This window comes from Cebus imitator, unplaced genomic scaffold, assembly GCF_001604975.1.
Source record: "Cebus imitator isolate Cc_AM_T3 unplaced genomic scaffold, Cebus_imitator-1.0 Scaffold437, whole genome shotgun sequence".
In the NCBI taxonomy this organism is placed as follows: Eukaryota; Metazoa; Chordata; class Mammalia; order Primates; family Cebidae; genus Cebus; species Cebus imitator.
This window is the reverse complement of record NW_016107752.1, coordinates 1,013,367-1,028,841: the sequence shown is the minus strand read 5'-3', so window position 1 is coordinate 1,028,841 and position 15,475 is coordinate 1,013,367. Positions and strand designations below refer to the sequence as shown.

Below are 15,475 nucleotides of genomic sequence, written 5' to 3'. Positions count from 1 at the left end.
GGCTTCTGTGTGCAGTGGTGTGCTGGTAAATGTTTAATGGCCTGCATGGGAGAAAAACAAAACACCCCTATCTGTAGCTTTTGCTGGGTATGTGATGTACATATTGCTTTCATGACCCACTATGAGCCATCACTGTGACAAATCTGAATGCCGAGTTGGAAAGAGCGATAGCACAGCGTAGTGTAGTATTTCTATCATAAGGATATGGGAGACATAAGTAACCTCAGGTGCATAATTGGTAATGAAATATAAAGTAATTAGAAAGTGATGAGTTTTGCATTTTTATCTTTTGTTTTTAACATAGATTTTCATGGTGAAGTTATGTAATTTGACTCTTAATAGTGACTGTGTTTAAGAAATGGCTCAAAAATTTCCTGTAATTTAACAATAGGTCAACGCAAACTGTCTCTGAGACACCATTGTAAAAATAACTCAACCAAAGGAATCTTCTAGATCAGCAGAGGAAAGCAGAAGATGTGCCACTGGCAACTTTCTGAATATAAGGGAGCACTCAAATCTGCTTTTTATAGTTTTTTTCCTGGGACTCAGTCTCTAATTCAGAAACTCATTTTGCAATGAAGGACATAAGATGAAAGCATTCTTTACAATGTGATACAAAGCCTTATCTTTTCCACCCTTGTTTTCATCACTAAGTCCTCTTGTGGGGTAGTTATTAAATGCTTCCTATTATCTTTTTCTTCTCACCCCGTAGCCTTGAGACTTTGTCAGAGGGCAGTGGTATGTGCATCTGTGTAAACAGTTTTGTAAATACAGATGAAAGAATTCTTATTGCAGGGTGGGCCATTAAACAGATGCACATTGTGCAGAGCTAAAAGGGAAGGAAAGTATGAACAAACAAAGTTTTATTTTCTCCACTCCTGGCAACTTCTTGGAGTTCTTAATAATTGAATCTCCTTCTTCTGATCAGTGCCAGAATTATAGATTGTATAATTCACTTTTGGTGCAAAGCAGTTATTTCTTAGGGAAGGTGACTGCTGAATAAGCAATGTGCCTGGTTTTAGGTGACCTAACTTGAAATGCTTTAGCCAAATCCATTTTAGTTTCTCTACTTGAAGTCAAATATTTGAGACTGAGAACAGCCGGCCCGGAACTCCAAGAGGGAAGCTCAGGGTCTTTTCCCACTGACCCCTGACTGAGTTTTGAGGACAGTACCAGCTGGCCAGTCCCAGGAAAATCTCTAAAGCCGTATGTTTCTGAGGAGGATTTCTTAGAGGGCTCTGGCCAACAAATGACAGTCCCTCAGTTATAAATGGCAAATTTGCTCTGGGAACAGATCCTTTTCCCAGAACACCCCCTCCAGCCAGGCACCCCACTTCACTCTGGGAACGCTTGATGGCCAACTGGCCTGCACCCTGCTTCCTTTCCTCAGCCTCGCTCTGCTCCTCGGGCCAGCCCTTTGGCACCTTTTCCTGAACCCACTGTGCAGGAGTCCTGTCTCTCTTTCTCAGAGTTTCCACCACTTTCGCCCCGTTTTTTCTTCATCGAGGAGTTCATCAGCATGTTCTCCTTATCTGTTAACTCCTTTGCAGAAGCTTCTTAAATCACTTTCTCTTCACCATTGGTCAGTGACTCCTAAGAATTGCACCAAAACCTTTCGGGAAGCGTGTGTGTTTGATACATGTATGTTCCCCAGCAACTTCCAACTGGGATCAGGTCGACTCGTAAAAACAAATGGCTTGATTCCTTACAAAGCTTTCAGTTACAAGTATTATTAACTTCCTTTTAAGGCTTCACAAGTGAGCCAGTTTCTTATTTTAACTTCAAGTTACAATTTTCTGATTCACTCCTTGACAGTTCTTAATGATAATTTCTGTTTCTTTTTTTGGCTAATGAAATAAGCAAGAGAAGGGAAATGAATGCAGTGCCATTCAGCCTAACTGCTTTGCAATATCCGAGTTTCTAAGTTTATTTTCTGCAGGTGTAGGTGGAATTTCAGTGCTTTCCCTGACTACCAGTGAGCCTAGAGTTAAATCACAGGATGGAGTGTTCTTAGAAATGCTAAAGCAATCGCTTTGCCATTCTTTAGCTTTTACCTTATTTTCATTTAACATTACCGAAATTAAATGCTAACTTTCCAAATTAAAGTCTCAGGAATGCTTTTAGTGGGGGGGTTAATAGGCTTATATTTGCTCATAGAAATGTTTTATAGGTTATTTTTAAGCACTCCTGGGGCATTTTTAGAGCACTTTTAAATCTTTAATTAATCCACATCTTTGTGGTGGGTCAATGATATTATGGATGAGAGACACAGAACAGAACGATTATGTGATTAGCCAATCGTTATAAAGTAGAACCAAGAACAAAGAAGGTATAGGACATAATCCTAGCCTTCTACTGAGGCCTCAGAACTTCCTCATGTCCTAACAGTGGGCCTTGCCCCAAATCTATACAACACTCCCTGTTATTTTCACTTTTGGAGATCAGTTGTGTATTTATGCTTGTTTTTATCAACCTGATACTGTATTTGAATCTATTGGAAGCCAATATGGCCTGCATTGCTGTTTGACAGTAAAGACGTAATTTTTTTTTAAGCCAGGTTGGTTTTGAGTCCTTATAATACCCAGCTTTGTTTCTTACAATGTTACTTAGGACATTGTTGAGGAATTAAAAGTCCTGCTGATTTGAGAAAAAGAGTCATTCCTCTCTTTCTTCCTCAGCAATGGATGGTAATGGAAGGAAAACCAATAAGTAGATTTTTGTTTGTATTTTTTGTTTGTTTATTGATTAGTTTGGTAACAGATTTAAAAGATAGAAGATGCAGTTTGAGATCAGACTCTGTTCCCCACCCCCCACCTTTTTTTGCCTCGTATATAATCACTTAAGGCTCTTTTTGTGTGGAAATCATAAGTGATCCAATTGATTTAGATCTGGGCATTTTAGCCATTAAGGGGTGTGTGTGTGATCCTCAGAGTTGTTCATTGCTCTCCAATCTGTACTCAAAGTCCATCTTTAATTCATATTGTGCAACAGTGCTGCAAGAGACTGATTAGAAGAGGAATACAAGTCATATGATTTAAAAGCATAGAGCCACTAATCTAGGAAAGAAAAATGTAACGTTTGTTAAAGATTTCCACTTCAGGTCAGCTGGTATCATGTTCATACCCTAAGAAATGAAAAACCGTATTAGTATTTTAAAGAATGTTCCATGTTACCATTTCATCTGAAACACACTCTTTTACTCCCTAGATTTCGCCGCCAGCTTTCTGAACCCTGTAATTCCTTTCCTCCTTTGCCGACAATGCCAAGGGAAGGACGTCCTATGTACCAACGCCAGATGTCTGAGCCAAACATCCCCTTCCCACCACAAGGCTTTAAGCAGGAGTACCACGACCCAGTATATGAACACAGCACCATGGTTGGCAGTGCGGCCAGCCAAAGCTTTCCCCCTCCTCTGATGATTAAACAGGAACCCAGAGATTTTGCATATGACTCAGGTAGGCCTGTGCTCTGCTCGAATTACATTCAAGGCACCTATTCACCTCCCTTGTCACATTGGTTAGTGTTGATAGCAGACTGGGTGGCTCTTGACCATTTTTTTAATGAGATCTTTCAGATTTTGTCCCTTCATTGAAACTTCATCTACGTGTAAAGAGTTGGACTTCAAGTCATTTTGACATGACGTGACGGTTGAGATAGTGTCTGGAAACAAAACCAGTTTAAAGAAAATTATACTTTACAGAATTATGCACACTCTTAGCTCAAGAGGGACATTGCAGGTTTTTTTCTTAATTCAGTGCTTTTTAAAATTTTTTCCATTTTGCTACTGCAGTGCTACTTAATAACAATGGTTACCAAAAGTAATATTCTTCTGACATGGGTCATATATTGCTTATAACATTAAAAAAAATTATTGGTGGCAAAGATTCTAAGTGTTTGTAAGTAAGGATTCTCATATATTAAGATGGGAATAACACAGATTATTCATAGAGCTTAGCTTGGTCTCTGTGAGCTAGAAAGTGGTACAGAGCTACATGTCAGGGAGGAGACAGGGGTTTCCTGAAAGGAGAGAGGGTTTGAAATCTTTTCCAAATAATATCATCAATTTTGCCAGTATTTGAACCTTGAGATTTTAGAAGAATTATTTAACTCTGTTGAGTTTTTCCTTCTATAATCTGCCAAATTAGGACATCTATTTTTAACACGTCTCAGGTATTTTGAAAAAAAAATCTATGAAATAAAAGCTAATGTTTATAAGGTTACCATGTACCTTATAAGGTTACCATGTACCTTATAATCACTGAAGCAGACAGTGATTCTCCTGCGTCAGCCTCCCGAGGCAGTAAAATATTATTAGCGTTATTGTATCTGTGGTCAGTAGTTGGTTATGGATATGGAAATATTTGAGAACAATATCATTTCCTTTTGTCTGGATATAAAGTTTGAGCATTCTTTATGAAGGGACTATTGCTTCCTCTGTGAGTTTTTCTATCAGTCTACTGGAGTAAAAACTATCTCCACGTCTTGAGTTACCAATTTGCATATAAGATTACCTGCTTCATAGTGAACTTCCCTTAAGGTTCTGCAAAAGAGAGCCTTATGACTTAGAAGTCTCCCTCTGGTCATCCTTTGTGTACCCTTCTACACTGGCCAATCGGTTCAAAGGACTAAGGAAATTGGCCACCTTGAGGCAAGCCTCAACTTCTAGAAAGTGTTCCAGCTCCCCAAGATCTATGAATTCTCTGCCCAGCTGGCCTTAAGTCTACTTCCAGGATCTGAGCAAGTTCATCCCAGGCCCTGTTTTCTGACGACAGAGCACATTGCTCCTATAGATGGCCCTAGGTTCAAGGGTGGCTAAAGGGCAGCTATTTGTGAGGGCATGCGGATGGATGTTGATGTGTGAGCCTCTCACAGTATGGCACGATATTGAGATCAAGGATAGGAAGAGAGACAAAAAGTAGGGTGGGCCAGGATCTGAAGGCTGGGCACTGGCTCTCTCCATACCACACTCTTCCAGGCTAAATTTGGAGATTTCCTCAACTACTAAATTTGCCATAGCTACGAGTTTGTTATGGGATAGTTGCAAAGATGAGGAGCAGACACCTTATTTATCAGTTTGCTTGGTTGATTTATGATTTAAGAAATTTTCAGAGATTGTATAAGGGTCTTTATTTGAATTTTTGCCCCAGGGACTATAATTTGGAGACCATCTTGAAATTCTCATTGTGGTTTCAGTTTAGAACCTTTTGTATCTGTCCATTGGTGTCTGTAATTAATAACCCTGCAATACAGTGGGCTCTACTATAAATAGTATACCTTTCTCTCTGTAAATTTCAAATCCTGTTAATTGATTATTTAATTTGTTATGGTTTTTTAAATTAATCAGGATTTCAAGAAACCTTACATGGAAATCTACAAATTAGCTCAAATAATCATAGCACTAAAAAAGTTTCTTTTTGTGCTCTAAAAATGGTCTTTGTTTGTTTGTTTTGAGCCTTCCTCTATCTCAAAACAAACAAATAAACACTCCCAGGCTGTAGCGCAGTGGTACATTCTCAGCTAACTGCAACCTCCGCCTCCCAGGTCCAAGTGAGTCTCCTGCCTCAGCCTCCCAAGTAACTGAGATTACAGGTGCACACCACCCTGCCCAGCTGGTTTTTGTATTTTTACTAGAGACAGGGTTTCACCATGTTGGCCAGGCTGGTCTCAAACTCCTGACCTCAGGTGATCAGCCCACATCTGCCTCCCAAAGTGCTAGGATTACAGGTGTGAGCCACCATTCCCAGCCTAGAAATGTTATTATATGTATGATACCAAAAAGAGCAACACTGAAACTCTTTTCTTGATCTGTGATTGCTCCATGTGTATCTTCTCATATTTATATCATATATACAGTTATATGTAGTGTGGTATTGAGAATGTATAACTTTTCTTAAGAAGATGTGAACCTAATGGAAAAGTCATTTAAAGATTCTAATAAGGGCGAAATATAGGAATTTGTACTGTCAGAGCTAATTGCATTCATACATAATATGGACTTCAGAACCAGTCACTGACCCTCAAAAGCACAGATTGAGTCATGTATTACCTTCAAAACATAATCCAGCATCCTTTTTTGAAGGTATGTATGGCACCTCTTCTGTAAGTATGCCATATGTCTTGCAGATTACTTGTAAAATACTTACCTGAGAAGCTGTTAATTTTATATTGTATTCTCCCCTTTAAATTATATTTAAAATTGCCAAAGTTGTACCATCTTTGAGTTCTAAGTTCAATATTGCCAATAGGATACAGTTCTGTTTTGCTCAAACAGTCAAATGGTAAAATTACAACTTTCCAATAGGATTTAAAATAAATATAGTGACCCCATAACCAGAGCCTATGAAAAATTAATCTGTGGGTATCCAAATATATTTTACTGGCCACAAAATTGCTGCAGTTGAGTCATCTGTATATGTGATACATTGCAATCAACAAGAATGATCCGTAGATATTTTGTTTGATTGTCATTAGTTTTTTTTCTTCCCTGCTGAAAGTACACTTAATAACCTTTGAGGAAATCTAATGTATTTATCACTGAGTGATTTCTTTTTTCACCTAGTGGTGTTGAACAAATATCACATTAGGAAGTATTTTATGTACGGTTGAAAAACAGTGTAAAAAGTGTTTCCTTATTTTTATTTGTGTTTTTATTTTGAGACATAGCTTCACTCCGTTGCCTGGGCTGGAGTGCAGTGGTGTGATCTTGGCTCACTACAACTTCCCATCCCAGGTACAAGCAATTAACCTGCTTCAGCCTCCGGAGTAGCTGGGACTACAGGCGTGTGCCACGAGGCCGGCTGATTTTTGTAAATTAGAGAGGGGGATTCATTTGGCTAGGCTGGTCTGAAACACCTGACCTCAAGTGATCTGCCTACCACAGCCTCCCAAAGTGCGAGGGCTACAGGCATGAGCCTCTACACCCTGCTGTAAAAAGCATTTTCTAAGTTGGTTAACTCAGCCTCTATAATCCAAAGGCTATTCTTATAGAAGGCCTTTAGAATTCTTTATTGCTTAATTCTATACACCATCAATGTTGTGTAAATAAAAAAGGCTTTGTAAGGGAAAAGGTAGCATGACTGTGCTCTAATAAAGCCTGACATTAATTATGACATGGGAAATGGAAGGTCTATTAGTTATAATTATAATTACAGGAATGCAATTTCAACTGCCGAATATTTAAGATAAAAAATGCAAAATACTATGTTGGTAGAGTAGAAACTTATTTTCAGGAGAAGAGGAAAGAATTTTGATCAGAAGACAGTGAAGAAACAAGAACTAGATATTTAGGGCCAATTTGATGAAGGAGTACAGTGTGATTATGATTGCATCATGATATTAGGTTCTAAAAGATCCAATCTAATCCATCTCTTCTTGTCCCTTTCCTTCTCTTCTTCTCTAGTCTGTTTTGCTGCACAAAACAGTACACATTTTTTTGTTGTTGTTGGTTGGCTGCTTTTTCTAAATCCAACATTTTTTTTTCACGCCCTTATGTCTAAATGCCCACATAAAGAGCGTTAAGTACACGCTGAGTGCTTCACTTGGAGTGTGTCATGGAGATTCCCTTATGCGGTGTCCTTTTTTCTTAGAGTCAAGACCATTTTCCCACTTTTATGACCACATTTTTGCAAATATGTGAGGTTTTGCAAATCGGGAATGCCCAGTGAGGCGGACATTTTAGATGTTTATAGCAATATATTTTATGAGAGCTGAATGTGATGGTTGGTTGGTATTTTGCTTTTTTTTGTTCATTTTATTTTACTTTTTGATGTCTTACAGATTTTTTAAGAGGGATAATGGACACGTGAAACTAAACTTTGACTTTAGAAAACATCAGCACACAAGGTTCACACGTGTTGATGGGGGTATTTCACTCTCAGGAATTTATTCTAAGAAATAGTGAGAGATACATAGTGAATGTTTGAGAAAGACAGAGAGAAAACAAAATATTATAAATATATAATAGGTGAATGGCAAAGTAAGTTATGGGTACCTGTAAAAGAAATATTATACAGTCATCAGAAGTCAGATTTTTGAAAAATATTTAATGAAATGAGACTACTGAGTTTTTAAAAGTATGTAAAGCATAATTCATGCAAATTGAGAGCCAGTACAGAAATACCTTGGCTATATGTAAGTGGTGATATTATAGGTGATTTTTTTAATCTGTGAAGTATTAATACTTCATGTTTTAACAATGCTTATGTGCTGCTTTCCTGGTCAAATAGAATAAGTATTGTTTTAAAGATCGACTCATTTATAGTTGAAGAAAAGTGTCCAAATTCACTACATCAGTCCTGTAAGTGAAAACAGGTAAAGGATGTTATAGTCTCAAATGCTGTAAGCATAAATGACTTTCTATTGGTTTGTATCTAGGACTTAGAGGAGGGAATAATGCCCCCTACTTAGTGGGATTCATGTTCATCTTCCACAGTGCTTGCAATCCTACCATTAGTATTTTATTCCTTTGCACACTGAAGTGTATTTAAAAATCTTAACCCAGGAGTTGGTTGGAGAGGTAATATATATTAATAAGGTGTTTTTAGCCCTTGAGGCATATTCTGTTATCCTAATTAGTTTAAAGGGTGTTTCTTGGCCGAGTGGTAGAAGAACTTCATCAGAGTAGGGAATGAAGAGAGGGAAAGAAGAACTTTGAAAGGCAAGAGGAAGACAGCTAAAATAAGAAAATGAAGGACAATCCTGCATACTTTGAGCTTACAGAGAGTAGGACATAAAAGTAGAGGGTAGGGGTGAGAAGTCAACATTATGTGCTTGCCAAAGAAAATATTTTTGCATTTTTAAATTGTGTTTCTTAAAGCCACTCCTGCTGATACTGATGAGGCCTTTTGCCAATTTGGAGGCACCTAACACTTTGGTGGCGAATGTTGTTCACACTGTTTTAAATTGGAAAGTTGACACAAATACATGTTTCATAGAATTCTGAATCCCTTTATTCATGAAAGGTCTTGAAGTTCACCTACTTCAAACTTCTACTCCACACCCAAATTTTACAAATAAATATCTGAGGTTCATCCAAATGAAGTAACTTACTATCAGTTACACAGATATATGGTGAAGCAGCCAAAACTAAAATTTGGATTTTCTAATTCTCAGTTTAGTGCAGAGTTCATGGTTTGTTTTTCTACATAGTTGTTCAGATTAAAAGGAAATACTGAGTGTTTTGTATGATCCGGCGTAATAAGAGCATCTGGTTGAAGATGCGAGGTATGCTTTCCTTAATTTGGTAGGAGCACAATTCACATTAAATAGTGCCCACTTTTTACTCTAAATGTTAGGTGTTCACCGTGGTGAAGTAGAAAAATATAGCAACTCAATGATATAAACGATGAAGATGCATTCTACTTTCTTTAATAAAATATGCCACAAGCATTGTTAAGAAATGAGATTATCAAAGAAGTGATCTTTTGCAATACCTCTTTGGAAAAAGGTTGAAAAGTCATGAGAAGAAAAAGTGGCTAATTAATGGCTCTTCCAAGCTATAAATTCTTTGATTGCATGAACTTAGAGTTTAAGTCTTCTCATTGGACCTCACTCTTTCTTTCTTAGTGCCCTTGATGGCTCAATGGCTTACACTTCGCCTTGAGCGGTGGTGTTCAGACCACTGTCAGCTGAATCCATTTTTCACAAGTAAGCTTATGAGGGACTGCAGGATCTAAAACAGATGTAAAGAAAGCTGTGTTTGAGGAATAGGGTGCTTGTTCCATTCTTCATTATTTTTCAATTTTTTTGAGATGGAGTTTAGCTCTTGTTCCCCAGTCTGGAGTACAATGGCATGATCTCAGCTTACCACAACCTCTGCCTCCCAGGTTCAAGCAATTCTCCTGCCTCAGCCTCCTGAGTAGCTGGGATTATAGGCATATGCCACCACGCCCAGCTAATTTTGTATTTTTAGGAGAGATGGGGTTTCTCCATGTTGGTCAGGCTGGTCTCAAACTCCCAACCTCAGGTGAGCTGCCTGCCTCAGCCTCCAGACTGCTAGGATTACAGGCCTGAGCCACCGTGCCTGACCCATTCATTTTAAATCCATCCATTGTTCACCCAACAACTCCTCCCAAGCTGCTCATATACTTCTTTATTACCTTAGGGCTTTGACAAAAGCCAGTAGAAAAGCCTGTAAATTTAGAGACCGATTATCTGTCCTTAGCACATTGAAAAATTATGAGTAGGCAGAAAAATGATGAAATAAATACTGAAAAAATATTTACCTCATGTTAAATATGTTAAAACTGGAGTATGTTTAACTTTCATCTGTCACAGCTGACAGTTATATCTGGTATTCACATAGGCCCAAGTTGGCACTTTAATGAAGAAATCTCGATACTCGGGTTTCTGAAGTGGCAAGAGAGGAATGTTTTCATATTGTAAATGTTATTGGATGTTTTGCTGTGTTGGTGGATACTCATCCTAATCAAATAGTAAGGCAAAGTGGTGAAGTAATTCCTAATGCTGTCTGTAGTAGTAAGCATTGCTTGGGCTTCCGCTTGCTGAGTTTATAATATAGTTTCAAAGTGAAAGTTACAGGGTTAAATCATTGGGTAATGGAACGAGAACGACATGGTTATTTTCTGCATCTATATAAAAATATTTTAAATGAGTAGTGTTTCATGGGTTTGGAGATGAGGTGTCAGAGCCTCGATCAACTGACTAAGCTTGCACAGAACTTAAGAAAAAAATAACAACATTCAGGCAGCTAAAATATCCCAGTTGTTTATTTCCAAACTGTTACTATTGCATTTATTACTACTACTCATCTAGCCATACCTCCGAAATTGTGTCATTAGGATATTTTACCTTAAAAAACAATTTATTATTATTTACTTACAAGAGGAGATATGTATTCTAGGGAAACTAACCTCATATATATTTTCTGATACATTTTTCTTTCATCCTTTCTGAACAATTGGGGCACACATGAACAACCAAAAATATTATCCAGGAAACACAAAGAATGCAGTGGTTACAAAAGGAAGCTTTTGAAAGATACTAATTAAAGTCAGGTGGAACACAGGGAGTAGAAATAAAGGTAACCGATGTTTACTTTGAATATCTCTAGCCTTGCCATAAACTAGCAGCCTTCATTATTTCCAAAATGGAAAGCCCATGATCAATAATTTCTCTCTCTTGAACATTCTATGTGTGTGTGTCTTGTTTTGTTTTGGCTGATTTTTTTTTTAAAGAGATGGGATCTTGCTGTCTTGCCCAGGTAAGTTGCTAACTCCTGGCCTCAAGCAATTCTCTCTCCTCAGACTCACCAGTGGTTGGGATTACAGGCACATCCCACCACTGTTTGAACATTCAACTCTCACTTACAATTCAGTGTTTTCACATTGAAGAAATTATTTTATCTTAGTTATTTTTTTTAAAAAATGTATTATTGCTGGGATTCTAATTAGGCAGCTAAGGAGGAAAGGAAGTAGGATAGTATTTTTCTGTTCATATTCCCTTTGATAGTATGGAAGAGTCACCCACCAAGTTTTTACCAAAGAATGCCTTCTTCTCTCCTCAGCAGCCACACAGTCTGTCTTGAGGCCCACCTCCCTCTTATATAGTTATAGGAGAAAGCCTAGAATTATAAAAACCACAATATCTAGAACTCTGAACACCTAAACAAATTATTTCAATATAGATAGTGCATGTTCTACTCAAATCACCCTATCATGAATTTTATATCCAGCCCCTAATAATTATAAAGTTGTATTTCACGTATTGCAGTCATCAGACTTTAAATATATTGAATAATGGAAGTTAGGCAGCGTATTTTTAAAAAATTACATTTGAAATATGACATTTTAAAATATTCATCTTCCTTTTGTCATTTTTATTTACATATTTTTGAACCACCTTAAAGAGTAATTCCTTAGAAAATACTGAGTATTTTTAAATCCCCAGAAAAAAAAAAGTTAGCAAAAAATTAATAATTCAGTATATGTTCACTGTTTAGTGATTTTCCTCTGTCCTATATTTTTTTCTGAATGGTGGGTTCATCTTCCACCTGCCTATGTTAAGTATTTTAGTTTTGAGCTCTAACATACGGCCATAAATTTATTTATTTATAAATTTATTTATTTGCCAGATATGAGAAATTGGAGGTTAAATATTTATCATAAGCCCATAATAATCCTTCACAGGTTTAAAGCCAAAGACCGGGCAATTTTTATGTTTTTCCCCTTCCTTTCTGTAGGCATGGTAAGGATCTGTTGATCAGTGGTTTAGAGATATACACAGGGATTGTTTACTGCAGCTTTTTTTTCACGTAGCTTCAGGTCACTGAAAGAAAAAAAGTGCTTTTTTCCCTTTGGAGTCAAAGACCAAATTACAAATGCCTGATAAAACCCATTCCATGTTTAACACTATTCAGGATAGGACTGACTCTTCATAAAGTATTTCCATAATTACTCATATACTGCTTCCTCCCCCTAAAAACTCTGGATATTTTAAAATATTGCCATCTTAGTAATATCCGGTGCAGCAATGATTATGATTCCATGAACTCTGGCCTTTTGTACTTGATATGTAACACTTCCAAAGGCCAAATTGTGGCCTTATTCCATTCTAAAACATCATTTGCTGACGGCTACATTTTCTCCTGAAACAAGGCAGCTTATTTTTTTTCCCCTAACTCTAAAACGATTGCTGAAAGAAATTCAAGGGTAGGATCGCTTGGGAACTTTAAAGAATGAGCTATTGCACTTTCAGAAAATGTTAGCATCCTATCTCTTTCTCAACATCCAAAGATAATTTTCTTTTACTCAGCCAGTGATTTGTGGACTAGTAGATCACTTAATCTCTGATTTTTAGGTGCTTCAATTGTGAAAAGTGACAGTGATGTCTTCCTAATTGATTTTGTTATTATAATAGAAGCCATAGATGGGCCTCTCAATTTGACTTTGCTTTTTATTGCTTAGCATGTCTGATATGAATTTTCCTCATTCCTTTTGGAGTTAAAATTGCAAATCTCCCAAACCAGTACTCTGACCAACTATATCAGTTTTTCTAAGAAATGCTTAAATATGTTCTAAATCCGCAGTTACAGTAAGTGGCATTGGCTAGTGATTTGATTTGAGGATTGAGAGTACAGTCTGGATTTACTCTTTTTGCATTAACACAGGTCAAATGGACAGGGACTGCATTTTAAGTCAGTAATGGAAGGCTGAAGGCTGTCTTAAACCAATCATATCAGTTTTACCCATGACTGATTGATCTCTAGGGGCAGAGCCCCGTAGGCATTTCTCTTACATGAATGGACGCTATAGAGCCTGGAGTTTCATTCATAAAATGGAGACAGAAAGGAAACACACACATACACACAAGCACACACACACACACACACACTCACTCTCTCTGGAATGTCCATTTATACAGAGCTGAAGGGTGTAGTGTTCCATCAGCTGCTGCTTTTGCCAGTTGACTGAAGTAATGATTAATGCTCATTGGTCCTGCTTGCAAGTAACCTGACACTATTTATGGCCTTGCAGTATTCCTAATGTATAGTGAATGAGAAGACAACATTCTCAAATCAGAAACATAAACAGGAACTGGTGGGTCTGAATTCCATTCAAATATGTCATTTCAGCCCCACAGTGTTTGTCTAACTTGGATTTTACAGGCAGGAAAGGGGGAAGGGATGGATAATCTGCTTGTGAGTTGTACTAGCTTGGAAAAAAAGGCAATTAGAAGAGGGTGGAGTGCTTTTATACTGTGAGACTTTTAGTTTCTTTTTTAATAAAACAACCAGGACGTTTAGGCCCAGGACTGCTTATTTCAAGTGGGTAAAATGAACATACAACTGTTTCTATAAGTGGAACTGAGATTTGAAATTAAATGAGGCAATTTAAATGTGCATGTTTGGGTATCTCTCTCTCTCTCTCTCTCTTTCTCTGTGTCTTTGTGTTTGTTTCATGAATGTGAACAAATGAAGGGAACATATTTTTTTAAAGTGTTTAAGTAAGTATATGCTTTTTTGGTTTCGAATATAGTTGGAGAATTTTTACAGTTAAATGATTTCTATACGTAAGTGAGTTAACTATTTAATAGGCTTGAGGAAAAGAGAAGTTTTATTTCATAAAACATTTTTAACTAGGACTTGAATAACTTGAAAAAATTTTCAAGGATTTCTTATCAGATTAAATAAACATTATTGTTTTTAGCGAGTGTGTGTGTGTGTGTGTGTGTGTGGTTTGCATTTAGTTGTCTCTAACAGTCTGGAAAATTTTACAAGAGAGTAATTCAAAGATAAATATGAAAAATATCAAAAAACAAAACCAAAAGAAAAACAAATATGCATTATTATGATTCATTTAACTATTCTCTTTAAAAGTGTTTCTGAACTCTCTATTCTGGTAGGTTTTTTTTTTTTTTTTTTTTTTTTTAGTGTGTGGGTCTGTATGGTTCACTGTTTCATCTGTTTTTCTTAGTATTAAAAAATGAAACCACTCACTTAGTATGACACTGGAAATATTATACTAAATCCCGAGCCTGACATCCATTTACAATTTGTGTCATATTGAGCATGTTTTGTAACCCCTTATGCCTTCAGCGTCCTCATTTATAAAAGGGCAAATAACTCCCATCTCTTAGTGTTTTTGTAAGGATTAAATATAGTTATGGTCATAAAGTTACTGATACAGTTTTTAGCACATAATAGGGGTGCAGGCAATAATACAGGATTTCCATTGACATGATTTTATTTTGACTACATCTTCAAAGATGGCTAGTCCTTTATTAAGATGACATTATTATTTCAAATAATTAAAAGTACAATATTTGGGGCTAGAGGATAAGATAAAATAAGAGAGCTGATACTCTTAAAGCAATCATATTATGTGAATCTGCTAACTATACTGTTACACTGCTTCTGCTATAGGGAAACAGTCATGCTGAACTTATTGTTAGTATTATTCATATTCAAAGCAAATAGAAAAAGTTATCTGAATATTGTGGTGATCTAAAAAGAGATGGAAACAAGAGGACAAAGCTGTTCATGGTATGTTTTTTCAAATCATGTAGATTCCAGCAATGGAGAAATTTAGCATTGAAGTTCCACATTAAAACACTATCACTTCAGAATTTTGTGTGACCCATTTTGGCAGCTGATGGCATCCTGTATCATTTTTTCTTTTAAACCTCTGTTGATTATCAGAATATAGTAGTATGAAGTAAAAACTCAAAGTTAGCTGGGCTTATGGCTCACACCTGTAATCCCAGAAATTTGGGAGGCGGAGGCGGGCAGATCACCTGAGGTCAAGAGTTCAAAACCAGCCTGACCAACATGGTGAAACCCTGTCTCTACTAAAAATACAAAATTAGCCGAGCATGGTGGCACATAACTGTAATCCCAATCCCAGCTAGTAGGGAGTTGAGGCAGGAGAATCACTTGAACCTGGGAGGCAGAGGTTTCAGTGAGCTGAGATTGCACCATTGCACTCCAGCTTGGACAACAAGAGTGAAACTCCATCTC

General features: G+C 37.1%; 1 protein-coding gene across 1 annotated transcript in view; it reads left to right on the top strand.

Moving 5' to 3' along the window:
• ETV1 (ETS variant transcription factor 1) overlaps positions 1-15,475 on the top strand; it is a 96,177-nt gene that overhangs the window by 55,345 nt on the left and 25,357 nt on the right. The window contains exon 8 of the mRNA XM_017510374.2: positions 3,208-3,455. Within this exon, the coding sequence (XP_017365863.1) occupies positions 3,208-3,455 (248 nt within the window). The remainder of the gene's footprint in view (positions 1-3,207; positions 3,456-15,475) is intronic.